Below are 17,253 nucleotides of genomic sequence, written 5' to 3' on the forward strand. Positions count from 1 at the left end.
CATTGTCAGGAGCTGTTTTAATAAAGTCCCTTCACACACACACACACACACACACACACACCACATTTCCTGTTACAGACCGTTCGGTTCCATTGGGTTTTAATGCCTTATAATGCTTTCCTTGCGCTTTCATTTTAATTTTAATGCCACTCTCAACATTTTATGATATGACATTTTTCCTCTGTTTCTTAGATTTATGGCACTTTTTTAGTGTTCACCAGCCAGAGTGCCAATAACATGGAGATTGCTATTTATACATGTCGCAAATGAACAGAAAAGCATGAACAAGTCACACCAATGAGTCCTTAAAAATTAAGAAATTGTACTTTGGTTTGGCAGATTGCAATTTATTTATTTGTCGTGTCAGGGCAACCAGTCAATTGTATTAAATTTCTAACAGAACAAAACAAACAGACAGACAAAACACAAAATTTGTGAGTTTGGTAGTTGATTAGATGTCCTTTGACCAGTATCTGGCCACTTGGAGTGCCTCTGGTGTTGCTGCAAGAAGGTCCTCCATGGTGCATGTGGCAGGGCTCAGGTGGCATTGCAGCACGTGGTCAGTGGTTTGCTCTTCTCCGCACTCGCATGTCGAGGATTCCACTTTGTGGCCCCATTTCTTGAGGTTAGCTCTGCATCTCATGGTGCCAGAGCGCAGTCTGTTCAGCGCCTTCCAAGTCGCCCCGTCTTCTGTGTGCCCAGGAGGGAGGGAGTCTCTCATTTGGTATCAGCCATTGATTGAGGTTCTGGGTTAGAGACTGCCACTTTTGGACTCTCGCTTGCTGAGGTGTTCCAGTGAGTGTCTCTGTAGATCTTAGAAAACTATTTCTTGAATTAAGTCATTGATGTGCTGGCTGATACCCAAACAAGGGATGAGCTAGAGATATCACTGCCTTGGTCCTTTCACTATTGGCTGCTACTTCCCGGCGGATGTCAGGTGGTTGTAATGATTCTTACCTCGTAGGCCAAAGTAGGAGCCTGAGATGTCAGTAAGCAGGCCTCCATTTTGAGAGTGTAAGCGAGGGAGGTGGACATCTTGGGAGTGTAAGAGTAGAAGAGGGGAGGAGCTGGTGCTCTCTCTGGATTGGTTAAGGGAGATGGGAGGAGGCCTCCATTTTGAGAGTGTAAGCGAGGGAGGTGGACATCTTGGGAGTGTAAGAGTAGAAGAGGGGAGGAGCTGGTGCTCTCTCTGGATTGGTTAAGGGAGATGGGAGGAGGCCTCCATTTTGAGAGTGTAAGCGAGGGAGGTGGACATCTTGGGAGTGTAAGAGTAGAAGAGGGGAGGAGCTGGTGCTCTCTCTGGATTGGTTAAGGGAGATGGGAGGAGTTTAGCCCTGAGAGGGAAAAACTGTCAGCTTGTCAGAAAGAGAGGAGATTGATTTTTGGCTTTGAAGGAAGAGGGTGATTTTTGGGAATAGAGTAGAGAGGCGGATTTTTGGGTGAGCAAATATTTTTACTGTCAGAGGGCATTTGGGACAGGCGATTCTACATTTATTTGGCCAGGAGGGTCAAAGTAGACACCTGTGTGCTTGTGTAGGATTTGTTACACAAGTGGTTTGCTCTCTGGGGTCAGAGTAGTTTAGCTGTTAGAGAACTCTGTCTAGAGTGCAGCTCTTTGCTCTGGGGACAACCGGGTTTGGTTTGTCTGGGGAACTCACTGCTACTGTATCAGGGTAGAGTGAGGAGTCTTGCGCATATCTAAGTTAGGAAACCTATTTAAGTAACCATTATGAATATTGTGCCTCTGTAACCATTCAAGCTTGTGCGCCTAGTTTGAGAAGATAGTTGTTTGTTCAAATATATTAGTAAACATTTCTCTAGTTCAACTTTTAAGCAGCCTCAGTAGTGACTCATTCTGTGTGAATAATTCCAGAGGTTTTTAACATCTTTACATCTCAGTCATTTCAGGGAGCCAAAGGGAGAGCTGGTGGGCAGGAAGGGATTTACCTCAGGGACAACATCTTTAGTATTCCCAAATTACTTTGGGTGGTGGCAGCAACTCTATCAGAGTATACACGTTACCTCAACAATCATCTAAACTGGGTTGTTGTAGGTTTTTCCAGGCTATATGGCCATGTTCTGGAGACAATTTTTCTCCTAACGTTTCGCCTGCATCTATGGCAAGCATCCTCAGAAGTAGTGAGGTTTGTTGGAAGTCGGAAAAATGGGTTTATATATCTGTTTTATATATCATCTAAACACTCCATGCCAGAATCATATTGGTGTCCATTAGCAAGATTTATTTTGAGATACCAGTTCATGATTCTTTAAAATGGTGCCAGCAGGCGGGATGTATTAGAAAATATAGTCCCCCAGGGTCCAGGATTCTGACTTTGTTATATGGTGCAATACCGGCTAAGCAGTGTAATTTCTCCAGTGGTGTAGGGCGCAGACACCCCGTGATAATGCGGCATGTCTCATTCAGAGCCACATCCACTGTTTTAGCGTGGTGAGATGTGTTCCACACCGAGCATGCGTACTCAGCAGCAGAGTAGCGTAGCGCAAGGGCAGATGTCTTCACTGTGTCTGGTTGTGATCCCCAGGTTGTGCCAGTCAGCTTTCGTATGATATTGTTTTTAGCAACCAATTTTTGCTTGATGTTCAGGCAGTGCTTCTTGTAGGCCACAGCATGGTCTTGTAGGTCAGAGCACGGTCACTATTGCACTGGGAGATTAATGGTAATGACTCTGATCGAACAAGAGGAAGTCATAAGTGTGGTAGTTTGAAGCATGCATCTCCATGTTTTCCCAGACCCCACACAGCACACTGTTTCCACATCTGGACAGCTAAACGATAGATCTTTTATATCTCTTTCACACCTTGCATATTACTTCCCTGCCCTAGAAATACTGGACAGTAGAAACAAAATGTGATGCAAGAGGGTAGGCAATGTTATAGCCTGGATGGGGCTTATGGAAGTTGTAGTCCAAAATATGTGGAGGGATATTTCCTATGCAAGTTTTGTAAAGGTGCCGGTTGTAAGCAACTCAACAAAGCTAACTTTGTCCCACTGTATACGCCAAACACGGCTGATAGTAACAGATCTTCTTTATTAATACATAGTATTGCACTAGGGTGTACGCTTGAGTAGAGACATGCCCAGAACTAAGCTGTGCTTTGTATCACTGACAGGAATTTGTCAAAATTGGTAGGAATTACATTTGCTCCCATGCAGTTTGAGTCCATCCTTCTGTCTTTTGGCCCTGTCCACTGCTGTAATGCAAGCCCTGGGATCCTTTCCGAATTGGAAGCCAACCCCTGGAACAAAACAGATACCCTTTCCCATTTGGGTATTTGGGTGTGCTGCAATGCTCCAGTGGGATTCCTTCCTAGGTGATCCTCAGAGCTCGGGATGCTTGTCTGTTCTTGAGATGTAAAGCACATGTCTGGGTTTTAGATGGATTAGGGATCAGCTGGTTTTCCCTGTAATAGGCAGTAGGGGCACCTAGAGCAGATAGCAATAAAGAAACACAAATGCAATGCATCTCTCTGTTCAAAAGTCCGACTGAATTCTTCTGAAACTCTTCCCAGGTCAGAGAGTCATGGCGCACATCATTCTCTTCTGTGAAAATGAACAGTATCATAATTGTCCCCCCATCTGGACAAGAAAGGCCAGACTAGGAAATGTCCCAAGACTCAATATTATGTACAAAAACAATTTCAATCGCAACAAGCTCAATGTAAACACAATGTGTGTTTACGTATGTGTGCATGTGTGCATGTGGTTTTGTGCATGCGTTGTCATGTATTTTTTGTTTTTTGGCTTTTTTAGTCTCTTCTGTTGTGTTTATGAGTGATGGTCACTCACTGGCCTGATAGGTGTGTTGTGTCCAAATTTGGTTTCAATTTGTCCAGTAGTTTTTGAATTATGTTAATCCCACAAACAAACAAACAAACAAACATTACATTACATTTAGATAGATAGATAGATAGATAGATAGACAGAGAGAGACACTTGCCATCCCTGCCACACGTTGCTATGGTCCAGCCTCTGAATATGTGTTTTGGGTGTGTATGTATGTTTATTAGGGCTGGGCGGTTTCGTTTCGTTAATTCGTAATTCGTTAATAATTCGTTAATTCTTTCAATTACAAAACGATAACAAACTATTCTGGAGCAATTATTAAAAAAAACGAATTTTCAAAAACGTTTTGTAAATGCTTCGTATTTCGATATTGTATTCATTTCGTTATTGTTTTGAGGTCGTTTCGTTATTATTTCCGCATGTCTGGGCCAGTTTTATGGTTTAATTAGTGAAAAAAAATTATAATATCACACCAACAGTCAAGAACAGAGGGAGAGGGAAGCTTCAGAAGGTTTTGGAGGTTTTTTAGCGTATTTTGCGGTCGCGTCCGCCATTAACGAATCAATTCGTTATTGTTTCGGAAATCGATTCCTTAATTTTTTACCATTTACGAAATTTCGTAAATATCGAACTTTTTAAAAGGAAAATTTTGTAATTATTTTAAATATCGAAACAAAAAAAAAACCCCAAATACAAATCGATTTTAGAAACAATTTTTTCCGTTGTTACCCAGGCCTAATGTTTATATATGTGGTTTTGTGCATGCGCTGTAGCATCTTTTTGCTTTTTGGGCTTTTTGAGTCCCTTCCGCTGTGTTTTTCAGTGTTTTTCTTATTATTTATATAGATGTACACTTTAATCCCTCCAATATACTTATGCAATTCCAGATGAAATATAGCCCAGTCGAAAACCTGGTGTCCAGAAGGCTGCGCGTGTTTCAAAGAAGGGCTTAGGGCTTTCCCCTCCCCTTTTGGAAAATGGTTTTAAAATTCAACCCTTAACTTTCACCCCAAAAAAAAAATCTGTCTCTAATTTCAAACTCAAATAAGCGCCCAGCATGGTGGCCTTTGTTGTGTTCCTTTCCCTTGCCCTCCTCCCTGGCATTGCATAACAAAAGTGTCTAAATTCACACCATCTGGCTGATAAAGACCGGGGCTCAGTGGCCGGCTGGCTCAGCTGATTATCTCTGGGGCTGGCTGTCTCGTCTGGGCCTTGTGGCGAAAGTCACAGCTGTGGGCTTCGCTGGCGCTCAATGCAACGCTGTTATTAGCCAGCTGTAGTCCCCGAGACTACTTCTGTTCACATTATAATATCTTTTCAGCCCCCTGAGCATCAAGGGCGCTGTGACTTCTGGCAGCAGCCAAACAAAAAACGTTTCCCCTCTTCGAAAAGACTTGGCGACTGGAGCAGGCAGAAAGAGAGGTCTTCCAGGAGAAGGAGGAAGATGACTTATTTGGACCAAAAAGGAAAAAAAAACCCAGCAAATGTACATGTGTTGCGTGTGCAGTTTTGCAGGCGTCCTCATCTGTGCTTTCCGCCCACCCCAGAAATCAATTTCATGGAAGTCCATAGGATTTCTTGGAAAATATTGACAAGCTCTGAAAAGCCCAAGTTGAAAATTGGAGAAGGGCCCGGTAGCATTAAAGATGGTGCAGAAGGAGGAATTATGGCACTCCGTGCAGTCATGCCGGCCACATAACCATGGAGGTGTCTACAGGGGCGGCTCGTCCATTACGCAAAGTAAGCGGCTCGTCCATTACTTCAATTGGTCCAGCGGGCAGCAGCCAGGATGTTAACTGGGGCCCATTATCAAGAGAGGTCTACCCCTCTGTTTAAGGAGCTCCACTGGCTGCCATTTATTTTCCGAGCCCAATTCAAGGTGCAGGTGCTCGCCTACAAAGCCCTGAACGGTTTGGGACCACCCTACCTGCGGGACCGCATCTCCATTTACGAACCCACACGCTCACTCCGATCATCTGGGGAGGCCCTGCTCGTGATCCCACCCACGTCGCAAGCACGTTTGGTGGGGACACGGGACAGGGCCTTCTCTGTGGCGACCCCCCGACTTTGGAATGCCCTTCCAAAAGATCTCCGACAGGCCCCTACTTTAGCAGTTTTCAGAAGGAACCTAAAAACCTGGCTGTTCCGATGTGCCTTCCCAGATTAGGAATTTCCCCTTTCCAAATCCTAGAAGCACCTTAGCTCAACAGATGTTACTGCACACCGCACCTTTTAATCCATGTTCCTCCTGCCATCTCAGCATTTTAATCCCTGTACCCCACTGCGCCGGCCGAACCAGTTTTAATTGTGTCTTGAGGTAGTTATTGTTGTTATTTTGCTTGATTGCTTTGTTTTGCTTTGTTTAGTATCGTGTTATGTTTTTATTGTATTGTGTTTGAGGCTCTGGCCTGTGTAAGCCGCATCGAGTCCTGCGAGAGATGCTAGCGGGGTACAAATAAAGTTAATAATAATAATAATAATAATAATAATAATAATAAGCGGTCGCAGAACACTTTTTTTTGCCAGGGGCACAGAGGCGCCTCTGTAAATGCCCCTCGATCGCCACTTGAGGAGCGCCCCCTCAGCTCACAACAGCCCTAGCAGTCCGGGGGGAGCCTCGGCTTTCTTGCCTCGCTGCTGGGCGATCCTCTTCCCAAAGGGGACGGGCCCTTGAGCCTCGCCTTACCCCTCTCGTTCCTGCTCCACCCAGCCACTGGGTGTGTGAGAAGAGCCGGCGCTCAATCGTTCTCCACGTTCGATCCCTTCCCCATGACCGGCTCCCTTTCCCGATCCCCCGGCACTCCACCCGCCTCCTCTCCTCTCCCCAATCTGCGGGTGGGCCAAGGGGTGGAGCCGCCGCGCCTGGCCTGCTTCGGGTCCGGAGGCGTGTCTGAAGACCCCAGCGTGCACACCAAAAGTCGCCTCTTCTCCTGACTTTTTCTTCAGCCATTGGGACCAAGAGAGAGAGAGAGAGAGAGAGCCCCTCCGTCTGGAAGTATCTCCCACCTCCGCTCCCTCCTTTGTTTTTGCGCCTACCTTCAGGAAAGGTGGACATCTCCACCTCTCTCTCTCTCTCTCTCTCTCTCTCTCTCTCTCTCTCTCGGTCCCAATGGCTGAGGAGAAAGTCAGGAGAAGAGGTGACTTTTGGTGCACACGCCGGCGTCTTCAGGCACGCCTCCGGACCCAAAGTTGGCCAGGCAAGGGAGCAAGTGCGGCAAGTGTAGTTACTGGGATGTATCGTTCACGTACAATCAAAGAGCATTCTGAACTCCACCAATGATGGAATTGAACCAAATATGGCACACAGAACTCCCACGACGAACAGAAAATATATATCAATGATTGGTTGGGGGGGGGGGGGGCAAAATACTGTTTGCTTACTGTTGAAAATTACCTAGGGCCACCTCTAACTACTGAGCTGCTGAACTAGTTGACCAAAAGGTTGCAGGTTGAAATCATGGGAGTGGCGTGAGCTCCCACTGTTAGCCCCAGCTTCTGCCAACCTAGCAGTTTGCAAACATGCAAATGTGAGTAGATCAATAGGTACAGCTCCAACAGGAAGGTAATGGCACTCCATGTAGTCATGCCAGCCACATGACCTTGGAGGTGTCTATGGATAATGCCAGCTCTTCAGCTTAGAAATGGAGATGAGCATCAATCCCCAGAGTTGGACATGACTGGACTTGAGGGGAAAACATTTGCCTTAACTTGTTACTCAAGCAACACCTGATAAAATTGCCTCTTCAACACAAATATTGGAGCCCCTGGTGGTGCAATGGGTTAAGCCCTTGTGGCGGCAGGGAAAGCAGGTTGAGCTCCCTCTGTCAGCTCCAGCCCCCCATGTGGGGACATAAGAGAAGCCTCCCACAAGGATGGTAAAACATCCAGGCGTCCCCTGGGCAAGGTCCTTGCAGGTGGCCAATTCTCTCACATCAGAAGCAACTTGCAGTTTCTTAAGTCGCTCCTGACATGAATATATATATATATATATATATATACACACACACACACACACAAATGTCAAGGTACAGAGGATCTTCCTAGATTTCACAATTTGGTGATTCTCAACCTTCCTAATGCCGCGACCTCTTAATAAAGTTCCTCATGTTGTGGTGACCCCCAACCATAACATTATTTTCGTTGCTATTTCACAACTGTAATTTTTCTACTGTTATGAATCGTAATATGAACATCTGATATGCAGGATGTATTTTCATTCACTGGACCAAATTTGGCACACACTAGAATACTGGGGAGGGTTTGGGGGGGAGCTGATTTTGCCATTTGGGAGTTGTAGTTGCTGGGATTTATAGTTCACCTATTATCAAAGAGCATCCTGAACTCCACCTTTGATGGAATTGAACCAAACTTGGCACACAGAACTCCTACGACCAAGAGAAAATATTGGAAGGGTTTGGTGGGCATTGACCTTGAGTTTTGGGAGTTGTAGTTCACCTACATCCAGAGAGTACTGTGGACTCAAACAATGATGGATCTGAACCAAACTTGGCATGAATACTCAATGTGCCCAAATGTGACCGCTGATGGAATTTGGGGAAAATAGATCTTGACATTTGAGAGTTGCAGTTGCTGGGACTTATAGTTCACCTACAATCAAAGAGCATCCTGAACTCCACCTATGATGGAATTGAACCAAACTTGGCACACAGAACTCTTACGACCAAGAGAAAATATTGGAAGGGTTTGGTGGGCATTGAGCTTGAGTTTTGGAGTTGTAGTTCACCTACATCCAGAGAGCACTATGGACTCAAACAATGATGGATCTGAACCAAACTTGGCATGAATACTCAATGTGCCCAAATGTGACCGCTGATGGAATTTGGGGAAAATAGATCTTGACATTTGAGAGTTGCAGTTGCTGGGACTTATAGTTCACCTACAATCAAAGAGCATTCTGAAATCCACTAAATGATTGAATTGAAACAAACCTGGCATACAGAACTCCCATAATGAACAGAAAATATTGGAAGGGTCTGGTGGACATTCACCTACAATCAAAGAGCCCCTTTCTGATGGTCTTTTGTGACCCCCCCCCCCCCCCGAAATCCCTCTCGTGATCCCCCCAGGGGTCCCAACCCCCAGGTTGAGAAACATTGATATAGTGGGGGGAGATCAAGACCAACAGAAATCAACTTAAAACATTGAAAGGGATTTAGAAGACTTAGTAGAACACAAGTTGAAGACGAAATAAAACTGTGATATGGCAGCTTAAAAGCCAATATGATTCTAGGCTGCATTAATAAGAGTACAGTGCAGGCATGGGCAAACTTCAGCCCTCCGGGTGTTCTGGACTTCAACTCCCACCATTCCTAACAGCCTCAGGCCCCTTCCTTTTCTTTGAACTTTGGGAAGAACTTCCTAACTATGAGAGCCGTCCAGCAGTGGAACTCTCTGCCTTTTTTTGTCAAGCAAAAAAAAAGTAAGCATTTGCAGTATAGTTGATTTTGCCCAGGGGCGCTCTTGAGGCACTCTTGGGGGAAAATAGACCTTGACATATGCGAGTTGTAGTTGCTGGGATGTATAGTTCACCTACAATCAAAGAGCATTCTGAACTCCACCAATGATGGAATTGAACCAAATATGGCACACAGAACTCCCACGATGAAAAAGAAAATATATATCAATGATTGGTTGGGGGGGGGGGGGGCATGCCAAAATACTGTTTGCTTACCATTGAAAATTACCTAGGGCCGCCTCTGACAACAGCAGAGAGGAAACAAACAAGGACATCTAATCACCTCTCAACAAAAGTTTGCTCCAGGCACTGTCAGGCCATTATATGCTAATCAAGGTGGTCAGTTGAAACATTCACACCTAGCTCCAGCAGACAAGAGTCCTTTGGCCCACCCTGGTCATTCCACAGATATATAAACCCATTTTCCTAGTTTCAACAGACTTCACTACCTCTGAGGATGCTTGCAATAGATGCAGGCGAAACGTCAGGAGAGAATGCCTCTTGACCATGGCCATATAGCCTGAAAAAACCTACAACCACCCAGATCTAGGTCTTCCTTGCACTTGAATCTATAGAAATAAAAATATAATGTTCATTTGTGGGATTAACATAACTCAAAAGACACTGGGTGAATTGACACCAAATCTGGACACAAGACATCTCTCAGGCCAAGTTTTAGCTCTCTTCTGAAATGTTAAAAGGGAGGGGGCTGATCTGATGTCCTTAGGGATGTTGTTCCATAGCTGAGGGGCCACCACTGAGAAGGCCCTGTTTCTCATCCCTGCTAGTCGTGCTTGTGAGGAAGACGGGACTGAGAGCAGGGCCTCCCCAGATGATCTTAAAGTCCTTTAGGTTCCATTTTTATTATACTTGACCCCAAAGCAGAGATCTTTTCTATTCATGCTTCCTCAGCTGGATAGACACTGCCATTGACTCCATCTCTCATTAGTGAAGCCAATGTTTAGTGGGGATGGGAGCTGTAGTCCAACAACATAATGTTCAGGACACTCCACCTGAACATTAGGAAGAACTTCCTGACTGTAAGAAGAGCTGTTCAGCAGTGGAACTCTCTGCCTCGGAGTGTGGTGGAGGCTCCTCTACAAATCCCAGCAACTACAACTCCCAAATGTCAAGATTCTATTTTCCCCAAACTCCACCAGTGTTCACATTTGGGCATATTGAATATTCGTGCAGAGTTTGGTCGAGATCCATCATTGTTTGAGTGCATAGTGATCTTTGGATGTAGGTGAACTACAATTCCAAAACCAAAGGACACTGCCCACCAAACCCTTCCAGTATTTTCTGTTGGTCATGGGAGAACTGTGTGACAAGTTTGGTTCAATTCCATCGTTGGTGGAGTTCAGAATGCTCTTTGATTGTAGGTTAACTATAAATCCCAGCAACTACAACTCCCAAATGGCAAAATCAATCCCCCCCCAACCCCACCAGTATTCAAATTTGAATGTATCGGATATTTGTGCCAAATTTGATCCAGTGAATGCAAATACATCCTGCATGTCAGCTGTTCACATTACGATTCATAACAGTAGAAAAATCACAGTTATGAAGTAACAATGAAAATAATGGGTTGTTGTGGGTTTTCCAGGCTATATGGCCATGTTCTAAAAGCATTCTCTCCTGACATTTCACCTGCATCTATGGCAAGCATCCTCAGAGGTTGTGAGAATGCTTGAGATAGATGCAGGCAAAACGTCAGGAGAGAATGCTTCTAGAACATGGCCATATAGCCCGAAAACCTACAACAACCCAGTGATTCCAGCCATGAAAGCCTTCGACAATACAATGAAAATAATGTTATGGTTGGGGGTCAACACAACCTGAGGGACTGTATTAAGGGGTCGCAGCATTGAGGTTGGGAACCACTGCCTTGGATGATATGCGCCATTAAAACATTACACATAGCCATCACAAACACACAGGGACGGCTCGTCCATTATGCGAAGTAAGTGGTCTCAGAACACTTTTTTTGCCAGGGGCGCAGAGGCGCCTCTGTAAATGCCCCTCTGTAAATGCCACTTGAGGAGCGCCCCCTCAGCTCACAACAGCCCTAGCAGTCCGGGGGGAGCCTCGGCTTCCTTGCCTCGCTGCCGGGCGATCCTCTTCCCAAAGGGGCCGGGCCCTTGAGCCTCGCCTAGCCCCTCTCGTTCCTGCTCCACTTGGCCACCGGGTGCGCGAGCAGAGCCGGTGCTCAATTGTTCTCCACATTCAATCCCTTCCCTATGACCGGCCCCTTTCCCGATCCCCTGGTGCTCCACTCACCTCCTCTCCCCAATCCGTGGGTGGGCCAAGGGGCGGAGCCGCCACGCCTGGCCCGCTTTGGGTCTGGAGGCGTGCCTGAAGACCCCGGCATGCGCACCAAAAGTCGCCTCTTCTCCTGACTTTCTCTTCAGCCATTGGGACCAAGAGAGAGAGAGAGAGAGTCCCTCCGGCTGGAGGTATCTCCCACCTCCGCTCCCTCCTTTGTTTTTGCGCCTACCTTCAGGAAAGGTGGGCATCTCCACCTCTGTCTCTCTCTCTCTCTCTCTCTCTCTCGGTCCCAATGGCTGAGGAGAAAGTCAGGAGAAGAGGTGACTTTTGGTGCACGTGCCAGGGTCTTCAGGCACGCCTCTGGACCCAAAGCGGGCCAGGCAAGGGAGCAAGTGCGGCAAGTGTAGTTACTGGGATGCATAGTTCACCTACAATCAAAGAGCATTCTGAACTCCACCAATGATGGAATTGAACCAAATATGGCACACAGAACTCCCATGACAAACAGAAAATATATATCAATGATTGGTTGGAGGTGGGGGCGCGCCAAAATACTGTTTGCTTACCGTTGAAAATTACCTAGGGCCGCCTCTGCAAACACACCAAGGATTTCTCTAAAATTGGATCCAGTGCTTGTGTTGAAAGAAGTCACTTTGGAACACTTCAACACTTATTCCACATTTCAGTGAGACGAAACCATGTTTGGGTGCCACTAATAGAGAGCGAGTCAAGCGCCTGCCATTGGCAGTGTCTAGCCAATTGTGTGCAATGTGGTGACTTCCACATATGTTGGACAACAAAGTGCTTAACTGCAACATGTTTTCTGTATTGTGATAGTTTGCCCACAAAGAAACAAAAGAGTCTTACCTGCACATCACCTCATGCGTGAGCAGTACTCTGCACATTTCGGGGTTCTTGTTTTGTCCTTCATAGGCGATCGGCTGCGGAATATATGGAGAATTATTAGGAGCTGGCCTCAAACAAACAAAATGCATTGTTTTCCCAACCAAATTTATTTACTTTATTTCTATACCGCTTTTCTCAGCCCCTAGGCGACTCAAAGCGGTTTACACAACAATGCAAAATATCACAAAACAGTATAATGCAATTAAAACAGATTATAACATCAACAATTAACAACAGCATAACAATCGCAATGCCTCAACAATAAAATCAGAATCCTATGTATTCCTATGTTCATTTCACTGTTTAGTCAAACGCTTGTTCAAATAGCCAGGTCTTCACCTTCCTCCAAAATGCCAACAGCGAAGGGGCCGATCTGATGTCTGCAGGTAGGGCATTCCACAGCCGAGGGGCCACCACTGAGAAAGCCCTGTCTCTCGTCCCCGCCAGGCGGGACCAAGAGCAGGGCCTCCCCAGACGATCTTAGTGTCCTCTTTGGTTCATAGGAGAAGATGCGTTCGTAGAGGTAAGTAGGGCCAGAACTGTTTAGGACTTTATAGGCTAATGCCAGCACTTTGAATTGTGCCCGGTAGCAAACTGGCAGCCAGTGGAGCTGGCTCAACAGAGGAGTTGTATGCTCCCTGAGTGCTGCTCCTGTTAGCAACCTGGCTGCCGAGCGCTGGACCATTTGAAGCTTCCGAGCACTCTTCAAAGGCAACCCCACGTAGAGAGCATTGCAGTAGTCTAAGCGGGATGTAACCAGAGCGTGGACCACCGTGGCCAAGTCAGACTTCCCAAGGTACGGGCGCAGCTGGCGCACAAGTTTTAATTGTGCAAAAGCTCCCCTGACCATCGCCAAGAACTTTCCCACACAGAACCCCCATGACCAACAGAAACCAAAACTTCTCTTCTATTAATTAAAGAAAGATGAATTGGGGGAAGATGAAACACTGTTTGGAAATGGCAGCATTTATCAAGCATTTCCCTCCATGCTGCTGGCAAGGTGCCCCAGGAAAGCCCACCAAAACTCTAATTAGAAATCTATATAAATAAATAAAAATGTAATGTTCGTTTGTGGGATTAACAGAACTCAAAAACCACTGGACAAATAGACACCAAATTTGGACACAAGACACTTAACAAACCAATGTATGTCCTTTACTCCAAAAATTGATTTTGTCATTTGGGAGTTATAGTTGCTGGGATTTATAGTTCGCCTACAAATAAAAGAGAATTCTGAACACCACCAAAAATAGAATTGGGCCAAATTTCCTATACAGAACCCCCATTCCTTGAAGAGACTCACTAGGGCGAGCCTCCCTCCAGCCTCACACGCTCTCCCTTGCCCACACATACGTACTTCACTGGTGTGTGCCAGGCATGCCTGCTTTCCCCTCCTTGTTCCAGATTTGGTCCAGTGAATGAAAATACATCCTGCCTATCAGATATTTACATTACGATTCATAACAGTAGCAAAATTCCAGTTATGAAGTAGCAATGAAAATAATGTTATGGTTGGGGGTCAACACAACATAAGTTGCATGCTGCAAGTCGCTTCTGGAGTGAGAGAATCAGCTGTCTACAAATACATTGCCCAGGGGACACCCGGATGTCTTGCAATTCTGCAGGGAGGCTTCTCTCATGTCATAAAGAGGAGGGGAAGGAGTAAGGTGGAAGGAACCACAACATTTTGCACTGAGGAATAGGTTCCTGCCCGGGGAAAACATTGGTGGAGAAAAGGAGGACCAAGGCAGTGACATCTCCAGCCCACCCACTGTTTGGGTATCAGCCAGCATGCTGAGGAACTGTATTATGGGGTTGCGGCATTAGGAAGGTTGAGAACCAATGCTCTAGAGATCCTGGGGTTTGTAGTTTGGTGGAGAACTAGCAAGAGAAGGAATGGTTAAACTTGGGCCATCTGGGTGTTTTGGACTTCAACTCCCACAACTCCCACAAAAGCCGGTAGGCTGTTAGGAATTGTGGAAGTTGAAATTCCAAACACCCAGACGGCCTAGGTTTGCCCATTCCTGAGCTAGAAGCCTTGTAAAACTAAAACTCCTATGATTCCATAGCATTGAGTCACGGCAGTTAAAGTGGTGTCGAACTGCATTACTTTTACAGTGTGGATAGCATCCAGAGTAAAAATAAAGATTGCAAGATTAGAAGAAAGAAGTGAAAGAAAGCAGTCAGAAGAGGAAAACACCACTTACCTGTTTCGTGACGGAGTCAATGAGCCTCACGAAGAGATCTTGTTCAGTTCTTACACCTAAACATAACACAAAAGTAGTGGGATAAAAATGCTTCCAAAGGATCCCTTTCACAAGCCACTCAATGTATAGGATTACGAACTATGCAACAGGACCACAGCCATATATCACGCATATCCATGCTAAGGATAAGCAAAGTGTTGCTGAACTGCAACTCCCAGCATTCTTTATCACATATTGCATGGAGTCAAGTTGATGAAAGCAGAGGTTCCACAACTTTTGGAAGTCTTCTGGCAAAAGTATGATACCTGGGACCCAAAAAGATCTTGGAGTCCTCGTGGACAAGAAGTTAAACATGAGCCAACAATGTGATGCGGCAGCAAAAAAAGCCAATAGGATTTTGGCCTGCATGAAAAGGAGCCTAGTGTCTAGATCTAGGGAAGTCATGCTCCCCATGCTCTATTCTGCCTTGGTTAGACCAAACCTGGAATATTGTGTCCAATTCTGGGCACCACAATTGAAGAGAGATATTGACAAGCTGAAATGTGTCCAGAGGATGGCGACTAAAATGATCAAGGGTCTGGAGAACAAGCCCTATGAGGAGCGGCTTAAGGAGCTGGGCATGTTTAGCCTAAAGAAGAGAAGGCTGAGAGGAGATATGATAGCCATGTATAAATATGTGAGAGGAAGCCACAGGGAGGAGGGAGCAAGCTTGTTTACTGCTTCCCTGGAGACTAGGACATGGAACAATGGCTTCAAACTACAATAGAGGAGATTCCATCTGAACATGAGGAAGAACTTCCTGACTGTGAGAGCCGTTCAGCAGTGGAACTCTCTGCCCCGGAGCATGGTGGAGGCTCCTTCTTTGGAAGCTTTTAAACAGAGGCTGGATGGCCATCTGTCAGGGGTGATTTGAATGCAATATTCCTGCTTCTTGGCAAAATAGGGTTGGACTGGATGGCACATGAGGTCTCTTCCAACTCTTTGATTCTATGATTCTATGATTCATTCTATGATTCAATGCTGGTTGAGCGACATGGGTCAGAATTAGAGAAGCAAAGACATTACATATTTGAACATGTTTGCATACAATATCAGGATAGTCTTAAGCACTATGCTTGGCTGTTTGGTGTCCCCCTCCCCTTTCTGTCCCCCGCTTTCTGGTGAACTATCTTACCACGACTCTGTCGCACCTGTGTCTCTCAGTCTGTCTTAGCATTGAGTTCCAGCTATCATACTTTTGCCAGTCTTCCTTTTGCCCAATTCAAACTACAGCTCCCATTTTTCCATGCACAATTATACGAGGGGTATTTTTTAAGTAAGGTCCGTTTTGTTGTAGACACTAGTAGTTTGTGCACATACCGCAACGAGCACATGCGTCATGTACCGGCATGCCTCGGGAACAACTGTGCTCAGTTTCCGCTCTGTAGCTCACCTGTACGGTTCTGTTCTGTGCTTTAAAAATGTTTAAGACTATCACCTCACCCTCCGCATGTGAGGTTCGCTCAGTGATACGGTTTTTGTCAGCAAGGAACCTGCCTGCTGCAGAAATCCATCGACAGATTTGTGAAGTGTACGGTGAGACTGTGATGAGTGAAAGCAAAGTGCATAAGTGGGTACGACAGTTCAAAGATGGCTGTGACAATGTCCATGATGAGGACCGCTGCTCCGGTCGCCCTTCTTTGATTACAGACGATTTGGTGGCTTCAGTTGAAGCGAGGATTCGTGAGAACAGGCGCTTCACAATCACAGGTCTCTCAAACGAATTTCCTGACGTGTCGAGTTCAGTGCTTTACAACATTGTTTCTAAACACCTGAAGTTTAGGAAACTGTGCTCCCGTTGGGTCCCGAAACTCCTAACAGAGGACCACAAAAACCAAAGATTTGAGTGTGCGATCAAATCAAATCGTCTGTAATCAAAGAAGGGCGACCGGAGCGGTCCTCATCATGGACGTTGTCACGGCCATCTTTGAATTGTCGTACCCACTTACGCACTTATGCTTTCACTCATCACAGCATCACCGTACACTTCACAAATCTGTTGATGAATTTCTGCAGCAGGCAGGTTTCTTGCTGACAAAAACAGCATCACTGAGCGAACCTCACATGCGGAGGGTGAGTTGAGAGTCTTAAACATTTTTAAAGCACAGAACAGAACCGTACAGGTGAGCTACAGAGCGGAAACTGAGCACAGTTGTTCCCGAGGCATGCCGGTACATGACACACGCGCTCGTTGCGGTATGCGCGCAAACTACTAGTGTCTACAACAAAATGGACCTTACTTAAAAAATACCCCTCGTACATGCTTCTCTTCCTCTGGTCGCACTATCTCAACCTAAGAGAAAGGCCAATCCCCTCTGAACAAATTCCTCCCAAAAACATTACAATAAGTTCACCTTTGGGTTGCTTGATGTCAGGAGCAAGTTGAAGCCACACAACAACAACAACAACAACAACAACAACAGATAGAGCTGACAAGAGAAAACTGGAGAGCTTGTGTAGAAGAAAGGACTTCAGCAAGTGTAATGTGTTACCTGATTGCATAACAAGCCACACCTGCTGGAATCCCTGCACAATTGTTAAAGGTACAGGAG

At 45.8% G+C, this 17,253-nt stretch overlaps 1 protein-coding gene across 2 annotated transcripts in view; it reads right to left on the reverse strand.

Annotated features, from left to right (window-relative positions):
- The window catches only part of EBF2 (EBF transcription factor 2), a 392,720-nt gene that overhangs the window by 353,223 nt on the left and 22,244 nt on the right, over positions 1-17,253 (reverse strand). For both annotated transcript variants that reach the window (XM_067470672.1, XM_067470673.1), the window contains exons 4-5: positions 14,663-14,718; positions 12,417-12,490 (exon numbers count right to left, since the gene is read on the reverse strand). In XM_067470672.1, the coding sequence (XP_067326773.1) occupies positions 12,417-12,490; positions 14,663-14,718 (130 nt within the window). The remainder of the gene's footprint in view (positions 1-12,416; positions 12,491-14,662; positions 14,719-17,253) is intronic.

Source organism: Anolis sagrei, chromosome 7, assembly GCF_037176765.1.
Source record: "Anolis sagrei isolate rAnoSag1 chromosome 7, rAnoSag1.mat, whole genome shotgun sequence".
Classification (NCBI taxonomy): domain Eukaryota; kingdom Metazoa; phylum Chordata; class Lepidosauria; order Squamata; family Dactyloidae; genus Anolis; species Anolis sagrei.